Genomic DNA, 17162 nt, shown 5'->3' on the forward strand with positions numbered 1-17162 from the left:
CAGAGTGCGTTCAGGCTGCGCGGTGTCGGACCGAAACCACCGGGGTTCCCAAAATAAACTGAAGGGACGCTGATGCGCGCGCGCACACACACACGGAGGATACACACAGAGGCTGAGAGGGTGAGACTGAGAAGGAGAGAGACACACACCGGTGGATGGCGGAGCAGAGCCAAAGAATAGACAGCACAGCGTGAAAGGAAAGGGGCACCGCTTCCCCCTCGTCTTTTTCTTGCTTTCGCTTGCGCAGCAGTTGAAGAAGCCAGAGGACTGCGTTATTTATTAATATGGATTCATTCATTTATTTATCTATCGATTTTGCTTTAATTAGTGACCCCTGCTAGAGAAAGAGGAGAGAGAGAGAAACAGCAAGGGGAGGAGAGGGAGGAGCGAAAGTCAGACAGGGGGTGCCTGCGGAGCCTTACTTTATTATTTCATTAATTCTGTCTTTACCAAATAACGCTTTTTATTGTGCCGCTTTGTGTGCGTGTATTCCTCAGCAGGTCAGCCAGCTATAACCAAATCTTTAGGAGAACCAAAAAAGAAGCAACTCCACTCTTATACGGACAGTTTTTGCTCCGAGGATTCGCCGGTGGACTGTGTTCAAGACTTTTAATGAGAGCGCAAGAGGAGAAATCTGTCCTTTTCAAACCCAAACCAAAGCAAACCAGGACGAGGAGTGAAGCCTGGGTCCCAGAGCCGCTGCGATTTTTACGCACAGCTGTGTGGACACAATAAATTGAGTCTAATTGTGCCTGTGTTGCATCCAGTAGAGAGAAGCTGAGTGACGAGCACCGACTGCACCGGATTCACGGGGGTGCAGTGAGAACAGATCTCACCAAATGGCCAGTGATCTGCAGCCTGCATTAGCCTGCATGGATAACCAGTGGTAGCTTTATTTATTCTCCCAAAGCCAAACAGTCCTTTCCGCGCGCCCCGCACGTCGCTGCGTGTTCGTGTGTGTGCCGGACCCGCTCAGCTCCAGAAGACTCAAGTCAGAGGAACAGAGTATCCGTCTGTTTACCAGAGCTGTACAAAATCCACAAGTACAGAGATGTGAATCCGGTGAGACGGAGGCTCGATTCACGGAAGAAAAAGCCACATCCCGATTCTCCTTTTTTCCAGCCGTCCCAGCGTCCTCACACTCGGCTGTCCACAAACCTGGAGAGCGTCCGAAGAAAGGCCGAAGAACCACGACAGGACCACGAATAGGAGAAGAAGAAAAGTGAGACTAAAATAAAAACCAAACAACGACCCCCAGGTCGACAGAGGACCATGTTTGTCCCCCTGCCGGTCCCCTTCGTCTTTCAGAGAACAGCGTCCGACTTCAGCGCCTGGAGACTCAAGTCCTCGCTGGCTCCGCGGTCCAGTCCCGGTAAGACGCCTCTCCCCGGTCCCATCCTCGGTACTGTACACCTACGCAAAGAATCACAGTCCGTCATAGCTAATATTTTTAATTTTATTTAGACCTGTTAAATTTAGATAAAAAAAAATATTTTTTTTTCCTGTCCTTGTTTCATACCAGATTTTTCAAACACCCAAATAAACTTAAATAAATTACGTGTCTATAAACTAATGGTGAATGATACAACTCATAAGCTTCATTTTCCATATGTGAAAGACATACAATTTACACTGTAACCAGTTTAGACTCCAAATGAAATTAAGAAACAAAAATTGCTTTTATTTGTATAAATTCAGATCAGGCTCAGATTATCCTGATTTTACACATGTCCCAAAAATACCCAAACAAATAATTTTTTTTATCCAGAAATATTTAATGACTAAATATCATAAAATGTGTATTTTTATTATTTGTCATTATATCCCCTTAAAAGGAAAAAAAAAAGGATCAGTTTAACTAGAATACTTACTTGCATGTAAATCCAAAAATGTAACAGAATTGGATGCATGAATATGAGTCATTAGCGTCCAGCACAGCCTCTCTGAGGTGCCACACTCTCCTCATATTTTCCTCTTTCATTCATGGCAATCCATCCATCTCAGCCTCCATCCCATCTGTCTCCTCTCCGCTCCTCTCCTTCCGTCTAACTTGGCGAGGTTTGGGGGGAATATTCATGGTCATCTATCGATCAGATTGTATTGATCCCTGACAGGGGGCCACATTGGGAAAACAGGAGTACAGTCAATTTGGCTGAGGGAGAAAGTTTGCAGACACAGGTGAAGATGTGAGGAGGGAAATAATGGCATTTTCAAGAGACAGAAATTAAAACCCACATATTAAAAAAAAAAGATTATTTAAATAAAAACTGCATTTCTTTTTGTGTGTGTTTTTAATCTTTTAAAGGATTTAATTGGTCGGTCACAGAAGGGTCTTGCAGTGGGATTGTCAGTCAATATTTAGTTACTATAATGACCTTATGATGCTTTTATGCTCTACTTTAATATCTCATGATTACTATAATATTGCTTCAGTGAATTGTAGTGTGATCAATAGTGGCAGTGCACTTCTCTGGATTAGTTTCCTTTGTTTGCACATAAAGCTGTGCTGAGTGTTATGAATCTATATGTAAAATTATATTATAACCAAATCAGCTGCAGATGGTATTTTTGTGTCCGTATATTTTTAGTTTCATTGTTTCCTTTGTTTCACCACCTGAGTAAAACTTTGCGACGTGTTGGTGGCAGAAACACGAGTGTGTGCGGTGAAGTGTGTGTCTGAGCAGGATTTCTGGAGGGTGACGGTGCCACCGGCTCCTCTGTCCCGCCTCCCGTTCATCCAGCTGCAAATTTAAAAAGACAGATGGGGTTAGGTGTGTGTATACTGATCCGTGCTGAGCCGGTCGAGGATAATTCAGGCCATCACCTTAAGTAGGTGTCAGGAGGAGACAAACGGTCGAGGTTTTTAATGAGAGCTGCTCCTGCTGGCTTTGACAGGCGACATATAACCGGCTAGCTTCTGTTTTGGAGGAGGGGCCTTTTTTTTTTTTTTAAGTTGATCCTTTAAGAAATTAAAGTAAGAGACCCAATGGGGGAGCAGCGAGGAGAGGTGCATGCTGGGTGCAAAGGAGCAAATGAATAACAGAATGAGCGATGCATAAATGAATAATAAATGGATGCAAGTATCAGCAAATTAACAGGTGAAGGAGTCACTGAGTTGGAGGACTCAAAGCAATAAAAGAAGCAGTGACTGCGAGTGCAAAAAGAGTTTAATGGTTGGGAAAATAAGCAGAAATGCAATAAAGGAAGATTTTGTGTTAGAGGCGATAGTGTGGTGTCAAATGGCCCGACGTGGGTTATTAAACGAGAAAGTAAATTAGGAGTGAACAGGTGAAAAAATAAAATAAGGAGGGTGTGAGTGAGCCAGCAGTGCTCCAGCAGCTCAGTCTGCGTGCTATATGTCCACATGGGATACAATGAAAGGGTCGGAGTTCTTGTGCTGGCTGCTTTTTTATTTAAACATGTTGGTGTGATAAGCAGCCAACACACACAAGGGAAGGGAAGGAGGTGGGAGAGCAAAGGGCAGCACTCATCCCTCCTTTCCCCTGTTATTTCTCCTCTTTTCTCCATCTTTCATCTCTAATCTCTGGAGAGAGAGAAACCCCGAATCCTCTGCTCCTCGTTGTCTTTCTCATTTCTGTGAAGTGTTGACTTGACACAAAAGCTTTTCTGTAAAATGCAAACTCTCCTGTCTTCCTTTCTCTCCCTTTTTTTCTCCCCGTCTATCCCCCTCTTCCTATGTCTTGTTCCCTATGGACAGGGGGAGTTGTTGAATTGGATTTGCCCAGTGTGGTTTGGCTGGGCCCCATAAGCCACTTTAGCTAAGTCTGTTACCCACAGTTCTCTGCCTCGCTCCCTCTGATCTACGCCTCTGACCAAGGTGTGCGTGTGTACGCACCTGTAAACGTGCGAGTGTGCACACACCTGGGTGTGTTTGCATTAGTGCGAGCAAAGACAGGAGTGTCAAAAGTCTAAGGCAGGGTGAGCGAGGTTCAGTGGAGAAGGAGCGAGAGAGTGGTCCTAAACAGCAGACGCCAGCAGACAGTGGATCTAAACTCGGGGCTTATGGGTGTTTTGTCAGCTCCGCTCTTAAACACTACAGTGTTGAGACCGGTGGCCTCAGCTGAGCCGGGCCACAGACATACATCACTACAGTTACACAGCTTTAAAACAGGCACTGGATTAAATCTGCCGTTCGAGTTTAAAGATATTTTCTTTATATGTGTGATTTTGTACTTTCTTAAATGCATTTTCACGTGCAGGAAATCGTTCCAGTGTTGCAGGAAGTCGGTGGGTCGGCGTCCTTGGCGTCTCCCACTGTCAGTTCAGATATTGTTTGGAAAGGCATCAGCCTGAAATCTGCCTCCCTCCCATCTATCACACTGCTGCTGGATGAATGTACACGTTCCACTGAGTGACAGAAAAACCTTCAACTCGTTCACTTTTACTAATCAAAGCCTTTTATTAGAATAACCTTTCTCTGCTTTTTAAAACTCCTATAATATTGTTGACACGGAGTCGTTTTGCCGGGGCTGCTTTGTTGTGTAGTTTCACTCTCTCTGAGTTGTTGTCAGAATCCAGTGCTGTGAATTAATTAAAAATAAATAACATAGTACAGATGTAAGCCCTGAATGTGATTGTTGTAGCAGCTCAGATTTCTCTGTCTGTGGTAGTTTTGCACAAGAGTGAGCAGCAGGAACATGTGCATGGGGCAGGAATGAGGATGAGTCCTGACATTTCCTCTCTGTGGTCATAAAGCAGCAGGAGGACGAAGAAAGGAGCAGAGAGATGGGATTTTTTGGACATAAACACAGCACCTCTTTGAATTCTTCATTTTCTAGCCATTAATACACTGAGTAAGAGCATTCAGAGCCACAGTTAAAGAGCACACTCGTGTTTCTCAGCTCATTTTCAGCATCACATCTTTGCCGCAAAGACTTAAAACCTGCTTTTGTGTGCAGCTCAGAGATTTGACCAGTCTCTGCAGGTGTGTGTGTGTGTGTGTGTGTGTGTGTGTGTGTGTGTGTGTGTGTGTGTGTGTGTGTGTGTGTGTGTGTGTGTGTGTGTGTGTGTGTGTGTGTGTGTGTGTGTGTGTTTTCAGAGGGCAGGCAGGGCGGAAAGGGACCTGTAGCTGCCTCTGCTCCGTCCCTCCTCTGCACCACAACAAAGGAAATCTAAATGCTCTTTTATTTTATGTACACTGCTGTAAAATCCTCCAGGGCCACTGTGGCCCATATAAAACTGAGAGCTGTCAAATTCACAGAGAGGAGGCACATGTCTGGATTGAGAGGGATGGTTTATTTATGTCGGCTACTGAGAGTGGCCTCTTGTTCCAGGTGCAGTTATTCAGCACCGTGTTCATTTGAGTCTTCAGCATGTTCACATCTGCATTTCTATTTAATTACTCAGTAAAATGGGAGTAAAGTCATCAGGATTCATGATCAAACAGATAGAGGTGTTTAAAACATGCTCATGCAGAGGCTGTTACAAATGCAGCAAAGCTGAACAGACAGAAAAGCCTGCAATGACGTCTAAAACAGGGCACGCTGAAGCCATGAGTAAATATCACATTAGTATTATATTGTTTAACAACAGTGCAGAGAAACTTTTATTTCAGAGTTCAAAGCACAAATTCTCTGCCCACACACACACGGTGCTGTGTGCTGCTTGATAACTACCTCCTCTCACACCCAGGATCTTCACCTCCTGGAGCCCAGGAGGGGGCTGCGGAGTCTGGGCCACATCAAATTGAGGCCCCTGTGTTCGGATTAATTGGCTTTCTGTGTGTGTGTGGAGCACACGTTTGTGCGATTATGTGTGGATAACGAAGTATGTGTGTTTGTGAGAGAAAGATGTGAATTTTTTTTTTCCCTCTGGTAGAAGCAGCCTTGACTTGTGTGTCTGTGCATATGCACAAGGTTCAAACGTGTGTTTTAAATGAGTCTATGAGCAGGTATTTGGACCGTAAGTGAAGCTGCACGTGGTGCACATGTGTATATTTTTGAGTTTATTAAATGGGGGATGATTCATGCCAGCTGGAATTTGTATAATTTGAACAAATGTGTGTGGGGGGGATTGTGTGTGTGTGTGTGTGTGTGTGTGTGTGTGTGTGTGTATGTGTGTGTGTGCATAAAGTTCCCAGATCTGTGTGTGAGCAGGCAGACAGGTAGACGATTCAATAATTGCACATTGAGGTCAGTTATGGATCTTTCCGGCATGTCTGGTTTATCTGGAAACCACAAGAAGCTCATAGCTGCCCATTGTGTGAGTGGTTTTAACCTTCCACCACTATTGATTAGCCAGCATTGACTGCTCTCTCGCCACCCCATTTGTGTGTGGAGACTGTTGATGTGTGTGCATGAGAATTTGTGGTTGTGGGTGGATCACTGTGTGTCGACATGAACAGCTGTCACAGATGTGTGGGAATGTGAGGACGCCGGCTTCTGTATGTGTGTGTCCGTGTGCGCATGGATCGGATTTTAAAGGGGGCAGCGTTGTTGGCGAGTCCCGGTGCTAACGTGATTGCGAATGACAAAGCGTCCAGGCGGGTTTGTTAGCTCCATAATGGGGAATCAATAGACACAACACAGATGTCAATACAACATGCTTTATTGCGTTAAGCCGCCTCACCCCCACACTGAGCTCTGTACACACACACACACACACACACACACAAACTGCATGCATCTGCTCCCTAACTGTCGATTCAAATGCACGCAAATATTAAAGTATGCATGTGACGCACACACTGAGCAGCTTGTGTGTGACACAGTTTTTGTTTAGGTGTTTGTGTCTTAATATTTACACCACTGCTCAAAGGTCTGGGCTCACTTCAACATGTTTGAGCTTCAGAAAGAAAAGCACAGCTGTTTGATCAACTATAGAATTAAATTGATCAGAAATCAATTTATCAATTAAGGTTTGGGTGGCCATGGAGAGGCCTTCAGAAACCATCATTCCACTCCATGTTAGCAGTCCCAGTTACAGCAGTGTGTACTACTCTGTTCACAGAACAGTTCATAGTGGCTCTAACCTGGAAATAATAAATAAATAGGAGGGCTCCGTTTAACTAACGAGTGATAATATCTCATTTAGAGCACTGTGCAGGTATTCATGGCACTGCTCTGGAGTGGTTTAGCTCATACCCAGCTCAGAGAACTTCTTGTGTTAGTCTGAATGATTTCAGATCTTCCTTTGCTCCATTGTCATGTGGAGTCCCACAGGGCTCAATACTTGGACCTCTCATATTTTCTCTGTATCTGCTGCCCCTCAGCTCCATTCTTAGAAAGCACAAAATCATTTTCTGTTGTTATACAGATGATACTCTGGTTTATGTACTCCTAAAAAGGAAGGAGGCCTACTGTACACTAAGAGTCTTGGACTTGTTTTAGGCATCACTGGTGGGTCTCCTCCTGTGGATGTGGGCCCATTAGCACAGTATGTAAAGCCTGCTGTCACAAATCTGGGTTTAGACAGTAAATTTAAATTGGATGGTCAGATCAGTGCAGTGGTCAAATCTTTCAGCTGGCAAAGATAGAAAACCTTCTGTCAATAGATGATTTTAAAGCAGTGATTCATGCATTTATTATAACTCGGCTGGATTACTGTAATTCTCTGTTGGTGTTAGCCGGTCCTCCCTGTCTCTCTTTGGCTGTTTCAAAATGCTGCTGCACACTTTTAACTGGAACACGGAATAGAGAGCACATTACTCCTGCTTTACCCTCTCTGCACTGGTGCCCGTCCATTTTAGACTGCATTTTAAAATTCTTTTATTTGTTTTTAAGTCCTTAAATGGCCCCGCCCCACCTCTCTGAGCTGATGGACTTGCACTCCCCTTCCCGGTCGCTCAGATCAGCTGACCAGCTGCTCCTGGATGTGCCGAGGACACGGCGGAGGCTCGGGGAGGGCGGGGCGTTTGCTGTGGCAGCTCCCAAATTGTGGACTTTGTTGCCGTTAGTCGTCCAGGCCTCTTCACCGGCCATTTTTATATCCACTCTTCAGACCCACCTCTACCCAGCTTGAGAGGTTGATTTTTATTTTATTATTTTGATTTTGATTTTGTTTTTCGTTCATGTTTAATTGTGTCTTGTATTTTATTGATGCTTTTATTTTGCGTTGCAATTGTTATTCTGGTTATTTTATTTTCTCTTATTCTGATGGTAAATGGTAAATGGACTAGTTCTTATATAGCACTTTTCTACTCAGTATGAGCACTCAAAGCGCTTATACAACCTGTTTGCATTCACCCATGCACTCCCATTCATACAAGCACTTCCATTTTTACGAAGCTAAGTGCTTCTAATTACCTAACATTCACACGCATTCATACTCCGACAGAACGGTCGGAGAGCAACTTGGGGTTAAGTATCTTGCCCAAGGATACATTGGCCCGGAGTAGCCAGGATTCGAACCGCTGACCTTCCGATCAGTAGGTGACCTGCTCTACCTACTGAGCTACAGCCACCCCACCTGATGTATTTTCATTCCTGTGTTCAGCAGGTTGCTGTTTTTAAAGTGCTATATAAATAAAGTTGGCCACGCTTGGCTAACCCTTTTTAAAACTAAAAAAAATATTAAAAGAGAAAGTCTTTTAATCACTTAAAAAGTAGAGAAAAATTTATCATTTACTTGAACTTCCTTCTTACTGTGACACTGTTGTTGTTTCCCAGTGTTTGCTTCACAGACACTAAGATACTCAGATAGATATTCAGATAGATACTTGGTCTATCTATGGTCTACTTTCCAAACAAAAAAAAATTGGAAACACCTTTTTTTTTTATTTGCCGGCCAAGCAACAACCTAAAGAGCTGAAAAATAAAGCTAACAGGGCCCAAACTGCAGTTCCTCCAATAACCACTTGAGCCTGGCTCCAAAAACGCTCTGAAAAACATGGCGGTGATGAAGCTAAAGTTTGAAACCTGGACTTCACTGTGGCTACATCTGTCACTGCTGCCACCTCATATTTCCTATCACATACCTCACTGTTATAAACAAATATAAGTTTACCAGAAACATAAGAAGTCGTCATCTATAATAAATGTAATAAATGTTCAGTGCATTACCTCCACACATGCACAAACCTTCCCATGCAGCATTGAGCACACACTCGCATACACACACACACAGTTTTGTCTTTATAGATGTAAAAAGCCATTTCACTCCACGGACGCTTCCTGCTGTGCAGACATGAACTAAAAACCTCACCACAACTAAACATGGTTGCCTGAGCGTCTCCTCTGCTGCTGTCTGTGTGTCAGTCCATCCAACCAGCTAAAAACTCTTATAGTTACCGTGGAAACATTCATAGGCCATTAGACACACATATAGGAGGAGAAGAATCTAGGTAAACACGGTCCTCCTCCACACACAAACATGCCTGCATCCTGCATTGGACAGTCATCTTAGGCCTGCACTCTTGATGGTTGCCCTTAATGGCCCAAAGACCATTAAGGGCTAAATTGGCTGTACTCAGGCTATATTTGACTCCGCTTTGTGCCCTGCTCTCTTTGGGTATGTAATCGGCAATCATATGTAAGTGTGTGTTGGTTTCTGTTTGCAACCATGTCTGTCCCTGAAAGCACGAGTACCATGTGTACTTCTTGAGTACTTATGTCTCCCGTGTGTTGGTGAAATCGGTGTTTCCCTGATGGTTTGTCACAGAACGTGTGTGCGCTTATTTCGGCCAGTGTCCATTTTACACCCCCGTCTAAATAATGAATCGTGGGCGCAGCGGGGGGACCTTTTTTGGTTTAACATCAATGCCCACCCTTAATCGAATGCACTCAGCGTGTGTTGCCCCTTTGTCCGACAAGGTGTCTGTCGATAGGCTTTCTCCTCAGTGCACATAAATGCCATAAAGAACCCCGTGCCTATTCATTCATCTCATAGCTCACATTCCGTCTCTCCACGCTTCTCTCCTCCTCCTCTCCCTTCGCTCCCTCCATCACTGTAATTCCCTGCCCTGGCCCAGCGTGCGGCCTGCTGTGTTTGGTCAGAAGAAGGGAAGGCAGGAAGAAAAGAGAACACGAGGGCAGCAGGCAGACAGAAAGCCGTGAATGTTGTTCAGTGTGCTAAGAGGAGGGTTGTAGGTCAAGACTGCTGCTTGCCTTCTAATTAAGCAGAATAATTAGGTTAGAGGTGTGTGTGTGTGTGTGTGTGTGTGTGTGTGTGTGTGTGTGTGTGTGTGTGTGTGTGTGTGTGTGTGTGTGTGTGTGTGTGTGTGTGTGTGTGTGTGTGTGTGTGTGTCAGTGGCAGGTTGAACATGAAGGGTTCATGTTAGCACCCGTTGTTGCTCCCGTTTTCTGTAAACTTAATGTGTAGACTGAAGGAACTCCATCACTGGCCACCTCATCGGTTACCTGGTCAACTGCATGCATGCGCGGAGACGAGAGGATGTGAAGTTTAAACCAAGCGTGAGAATGGAGGAGAACCTTTGAACATGGCTGCTGGTTTGATGTGAAGTACAGAGACTTGAACGTTTACTAGATTTCAGCCGTTGTCTCGAGGTGGGCGTAACACGACTGAGATCAGCAGGCTCCGTTTTTACTAAACCACAAAAACACAAAACTGCAACAAATGCTTAAGTATAACATTAACTATGGGGAAAATACAGACAAAACACACATAACAAAATATATTTACTCACTTGTGATTCTTGCACAACTATCTGTGGTTGTTACATTATTGACTGGTCCAAAAAACCAAAATCATCCGGTTACTTTCTGGATGGAAATGCTTTGTTGCCGGCCGAGGTCAGAGAAAAATGGGCAGACATAAAAAAGTGATCACAAAACTCTCAGCACAAATCAAGTGAGAGTTGTTGATGATAACCTTGATTTTTAGTGATAAATGATAACATTTTTTGTCTGTTTTTGTATCTTTATAGTTGCACTCTCATCACCTCCAGGCACATTTTAAGGTGGTTGCTAGTAAAATTCCCAAAATTGACAGCACCCAGTAAGCGAGGTTATAAACGAGTTTGGCTGATAGCGTCATTAGCATCATTGCTAATTCCCAATTGTGGTTATATTGTTATTATGAACACGTGATAGTGTTACAACATGAAAGCAGGTAGGCCACAGTTGAAGAGGAGCGCACTAAGGGCTGCTGCTGTTGGCTAAGTCTCATTGGTTTTGATTTCTGCTGAGATATTTAGATGGGCGGGTCAGATTTTGGCATATGCAACATGAAATCAAAGGGTGGTGTACAGGTGTACAGGTGAGGGGGCGGTTTATTTCCCAAACTTGGGACTCTTTAATTCCAGTGGATCATTTAAACGCTGCAGACTGTGTCCTTCCTTTCTGAGCGTGTTAAAAGCTCACATCATCTCAGACTTAAACATGACCGTGAGTACTCCTCCCATGACCTTCAGTTTCACCACAGTCTCAGTCCAATAGAACACCTCTGAAACGTGGTGGAATGGAAGAAGCACATCGTGGAGATGCTGCCTCCACTTCTGCAGCAAGATGATGCAATTATGGCAGTATGATCCAAAGTAACGAGGAATGTTTTCCAGCACTTTGTTCAATCAATTCCACAAAAATCCAAAGCTCTTCTCATATGTCATATGTCCATTTAATAATATCAAAGGATGGGTCGAGACATCACCGCTTAAACCAGGTACATATGTTACTCTACCCAACACACCTTTTTATCCAAATTCCAGCTGCCGGGATTTAATCTGTGTATAATCTTTGTCCCAAAGCTCATTTGTCTGGAAGGTGGAAATATTTTCAAGGCATACAGCAGTAACCAGAAAATTCATTCACCACTCAAAAACGTTCATGCACTGTAATTATAATGTGTCCTGTAAGTGTATGTATAGAAGGTCCACTGTAGTTTTGTGTGTGTCTGTGATCTCCAGCAGGTGTGTGTCTGTGTGCATGTGCTCTCATCTTCTAGCTAATGTCCATCACTGCCTGCTGCTGATGTGTGTAATGCAGAAGTTCAGGTCTTCTGTGCCGACCTCACGGCAGTGATCTTGTTCCCCTGCTTGCTTGAATAGAGAGAACAGGGCTTAGGAAAGGCTCCTGTCCTCCTTCACAGGTTTCTGACATAATGAAGCCTGTGTGTGTGTGTGTGTGTGTGTGTGTGTGTGTGTGTGTGTGTGTGTGTGTGTGTGTGTGTGTGTGTGTGTGTGTGTGTGTGTGTGTGTGTGTGTGATCTCACACAAAACGTGTGATCCGTGGAAGTACAAGGAAGCTCGTGTTGCTGCTTTTGCCTATAGAGTTTAAAATGACAAGCAGGATAAGTGGGGAGTGAATGTGTGTGTGTGTGTGTGTGTGTGTGTGTGTTCCTGTGCTTGAGCATGTTTGCATGTTCATGTGCCGCTGTAACGTAATCTCGCCGTTCGTGGCGCCGCGGGGACGTTTGATGCTCACCAGCGTAGTTTTGATTAAGTAAACCACACATAGAGAGACAGAGCACTGCCTTTGTGTGGCCCCTTTGCATGTCCACCATTGTGTGTGTGTGTGTGTGTGTGTGTGTGTGTGTGTGTGTGTGTGTGTGTGTGTGTGTGTGTGTGTGTGTGATCTCACACAAAACGTGTGATCCGTGGAAGTACAAGGAAGCTCGTGTTGCTGCTTTTGCCTATAGAGTTTAAAATGACAAGCAGGATAAGTGGGGAGTGAATGTGTGTGTGTGTGTGTGTGTGTGTGTGTGTGTTCCTGTGCTTGAGCATGTTTGCATGTTCATGTGCCGCTGTAACGTAATCTCGCCGTTCGTGGCGCCGCGGGAACGTTTGATGCTCACCAGCGTAGTTTTGATTAAGTAAACCACACATAGAGAGACAGAGCACTGCCTTTGTGTGGCCCCTTTGCATGTCCACCATTGTGTGTGTGTGTGTGTGTGTGTGTGTGTGTGTGTGTGTGTGTGTGTGTGTGTGTGTGTGTGTGTGTGTTTCTAAGCTATATGAATCCCTTCAGCCGGCGCTGCATTTCTTCCTGCTGCTGATACATTAACTAATAAAGTCGGATGACAAAAGTCAGGTTAGTTAGATTGGATTCCACCTCTTTTGTCTCCTCCCTCCACCCGTCCATCGACTTGGCTGGTGGTCATTGCAGTTTTGGGGAAGGGGGTAGATTTAGTCGCCCCCCCCCCCCCCCCCCCCCCCAATTTAATTTAGCTGACAGGAGTTATGGAAATGAACTTGTGGGAGAGAGAGAAGCATGTGATGAGAGGAAAGGATGGATGGGAAGGAGGGGTAGGGGTCCCCTTATTTACCTCAGGAACACCACGTCCTTCCTGTCCTTCCTGGCCCCGACCCCTCCTTCTCTTGAGCCTGTCTTATTGAGGAACCAGCAGTGACTGTGAAGGGTTTTTAGTGAAAAATATAATATCATGTAGGAGGGGGCTGGCTGGGCTGGGGGGGTCTGTATGTATGCACAGAGACAGAAGTAAAGTGACAACAATAGAGGATGGAGAGTGAAAGGAATTGTGGGGGGTGGGAGGGTGGACAGGCGCTGGGTCCAGCCCTTTTTAATAAATCTGAGTGCTCTGGTTAGTGCTTCAATCTCCTGTACTCAACTAACCCCCTGCCCACATCACACACAAACACACACTCTCTACCAAATACATACATGCACTTACTCTCTGTGACTCATTTTCACCCACATATGTGATCGCAGACTGCCAGCTCAAGGGCTTTTAGAAGGTGTTTTTACCAGACAGTCCAGCTGATGCTGCCCCTAATTGTGCTGTCCACCAGATGTGGGCGCACAAGTATGAAAAACCTACTTTTTGTGTTCTGTGTTTTTAATATACATTTTTATTTCTTTATTTTTGGTCTAATGAACCTTTTGTCTTCTTCAAGAGATGTGCATTTAAAACAAGCTTGAAAACAGACTAAGAGAAACAGCTACAAGCATCTGTATGTGCTGTAAATGCTGCATCTAATGCACGCAGTGAGTCAGGTGTGGGTGCTTTTTGAGTACCTGGTGAATTAAAGGAAAGAAAATCCACGCTAACACACTACGAACCATCTGCAGTCTGCGTGGCTGCATTTCTGGGTCCATTTTGTTGTTTGAAGGTGTAATTTTCTTATTCGTCATAGATAACTGGCCCAGTGCAGATGGCAAGATGTCACGTTAAGACAGCTACAGTGGAGTGTAATTGCAGAAAATCTTTGGGCTGTCTGAAGCATCAACAGCAAACATCAGGTTTTGGTCGGATAGAAAGAGCAAGAACCTCTTTATAGAGCTTCCATTTTGTGCCAGTGTTCAAGACTCTCACAGAGCAGCATCTCTGCACAGATTCTTAAAAATATGTATTCAGAAACATGGAGAATTTTTTCTTTTTTACATTCCAGGTGAAAGCCTGTGCTGTTACCGTTGATATCACTTCTGCTGCTGCTGCATACGGTTCACATCCAACAAGTTCAGGGCCGTCCTCTGTGTGCTGTCAAAAGCCTCAATGGAAAAAAGGCTTGAAAGAAATCACAAAGCTAAGAAGCAGTCAATTAAAGTAAAGTGGAAACATTAGGCCACTTCATTGTCAAATAAAATCTGGAACTCTCAGCAGGATGGCATTTAACCAGAATAAATACTTTAAATACTTTGCTGACGAGAGCAGGCTGTTCAGCAAACCCAGAGAATGAACAGCAGAGTCGCAGCCTGAAGGTGAAGGAATCAGGTCAGAGGCATGCCCATCGTTTTCTTTAAGCTCTCAGGGTTGTGCACCATGAATTTGGCCTCTAGGCCCTGATTGTTGGTGCTGAGTTTTACCGTGATGCACGTCTGAGTGAAAATAACTGGTAAAAATTACCGGCAGGACGTCGTCGTGCCATCATGCCAGAGCAGACTGAGCCTGCTCTAACAGTCTTTGCTCACCAGCCAGTATACAGATTTCTCCGTTTCCCCCAAAATCAATTTGAATTGGAGGAGGAGGATGGTCTGAGACACTCGAGGAGATCTAGCATGTTAGAATGTAAAAAAGCAGCAGTGTTTAAAGTGATCCAGAGCTGCAGGAGAAGATGACCTCGAAGGGGAGATTTTCCAAATTTAAATCAGGTAAGTTTTCCAAGAACTTTAACTTTTTGCTGGATGTTTGATGAGATTCACGGTTCAATGACAGCTGCAAACTTCATGCTGATGTTTAAAGCTACTGAAAGAAGAGCCTGAGCTCTGTGACACATGTATTTCTGATATGTGTCTCTAGAAATGTGTAGAAGTTTGTTAGTGTCAGAGTTGACCCCTCTGACTTGAAGTCGGGCTTCGTGTTCAACACTGGATTTTTTTTTTTTTTGCTGTTCATGATTTAAAAGTCCTTTGTTAGGCTGTGAAGCTGCAGCGTGCTGTATCCCCCTCTCACATGCACAGAGACCAGACATACTCACGGGCAATTTTAAACACATAATCGTCTTCACACTCTGTGACTCCAATCTCTTCCACGTACAGTACACACACATTTACTACATCAGATAAAAGAGGAAAAAAACTATTTTTTTCTTTCCCCTTTTTTCTCCTCCTCCCAGCTTACCTCCTTATCACCTCCCCCTCCTCTCCTCTTCTTTATCCTCTTTTATTATCCTTTGCTTTTTTTTTCCTTCAGCAGAGGAGTGCTCAGTCCAGAAATGAAATTAATCTGTTGTACTACACCCCTCCCTCCTCCTCTTCCTCCTCCTCCTCCTCCTCCTCCCTGCTTTTCCTCCTCCTCTTCCAGCATCTCAATCTCATTCTCTCTTTGCTCTGTGGGGAGGATTGGACTCGTCACTTTAACCTCTTCATATTGGATATGAATCTGTTAGCCTGCCTGCCCCTCTCTATAACACTCCCCACCTCAATCCACAGAGTTCACACACACAGAGAAGTGCGTGAACACACACACACACACAAGCTGTGCCACACTTATTTACGCACTTGCATGCACACACACTGTGGTGCACATAAGCATGCACAGACACTGGACTCACACACACTTCATTCCACACAGGTATCTAAACAAATCTCTCAGCAAATCCCAATCCTCATGCACACACACTCACAGGCACACACACACATACACGTGTTGACATCTCTGACAAACCGTCCTTCGGCGGGTTTCTCCCGGTGCTTCAATCAAAGCCATTGATATGAATCTGGGCTGTTTTCTCCATGCTGGCAGCAGCAGTAATATAGCAGCTGTACTTTTTAGCAGCTGCACATCTTTCATGAGCCCCCACCCTGCCTTTTATTCTGGCCACTTCCATGTAGAAACGGGTGATATTGCTGGATTTTTAAGCTTTGGCCTTGGCTAAACCATCCAGCCTTATTAGTGGGGATATCAGATGAATGAGAGAGGCTTCATACTTGATATGAAAAAGGAAAGCAGGGAGACGTGGGGAGGGGACGGAGGCAGAAACGGGGGATGAGGGAGAGAAATGTGGGGAGTGAGTGAGGTTCTCCTTAATGGTTCCCCCTAGGGGTTTTAGTGACTGTGTGAGCTGCAGCAGCCACATACAGTCATAGCAGTGAAATGGGACAGGTGAAGATCCTCTCCCTCCTCCTCCTCCTCCTCCTCTAAAGAGTAGTATGAATATGGTAAATCCGCTGTCCGCTTGGCGGCATGATTCTCTCCCAGAAAATGGCCCTGTGTCTGCGTCCCTCGGGGGTATAAGCTAAGGAGATTCTGCATTTAGGCCTAGCACTCACTCCCTTTCTGCTCTCTGGGGGTTTGAAAGGGCCCCAGCCTGCCCCAATCCTCCTATCTATCTCACAACCACAGCAGCAGCAGTGATAGCACACCGCACGGCAGTTCAGCTTAAACATGGTGGCTGGAGCTGCACAGCCATCGCTATCTGGATGCACGGCTTTTACACTCACACGCATGCAGAGCCTCTATCCACGTCTGTGTCTCACTGACGGACTGAGGTCCATTTAGCTAGTGTTCGCCCGAGGCAGTGAGGGATCACCGGCGACCATCGCCATGTTCTGTTACACACAGGCATTCACACACATGCGTGCACACATACACAAGGTTGTTTTTTTTGCTACCAGCTCTGCGGCTCCAGTCTTGTCGGGGTCAGAGAACATGGTTGGATGGCAGCTCACTCAGACAGTCTGTCAGTCATCCATTACTGCAGGAGACAAAGCATTCAGTTTATTTGCACCTAGTTGGCCTTAGTAGTAGAGCTGGGGAATACAGACACAGTCCGACAGCATCATATTTCTGACTCCGTCCTCCAGTGTGAGTAATGTGATTACAGTCTATGTGAAACAGCCAAAACATTA

The 17162-nt window shown here is 44.9% G+C and overlaps 1 protein-coding gene across 1 annotated transcript in view; it reads left to right on the top strand.

Annotated features, from left to right (window-relative positions):
- The first annotated feature begins 533 nt into the window (after positions 1 to 533).
- The window catches only part of LOC115788618 (POU domain, class 2, transcription factor 1-like), a 69957-nt gene continuing 53328 nt past the window's right edge, over positions 534 to 17162 (top strand). The window contains exon 1 of the mRNA XM_030741723.1: positions 534 to 1372. Coding sequence (XP_030597583.1) covers positions 1273 to 1372 — 100 coding nt within the window. The 5' untranslated portion in view covers positions 534 to 1272. The remainder of the gene's footprint in view (positions 1373 to 17162) is intronic.

This window comes from Archocentrus centrarchus, chromosome 11, assembly GCF_007364275.1.
Source record: "Archocentrus centrarchus isolate MPI-CPG fArcCen1 chromosome 11, fArcCen1, whole genome shotgun sequence".
In the NCBI taxonomy this organism is placed as follows: Eukaryota; Metazoa; Chordata; class Actinopteri; order Cichliformes; family Cichlidae; genus Archocentrus; species Archocentrus centrarchus.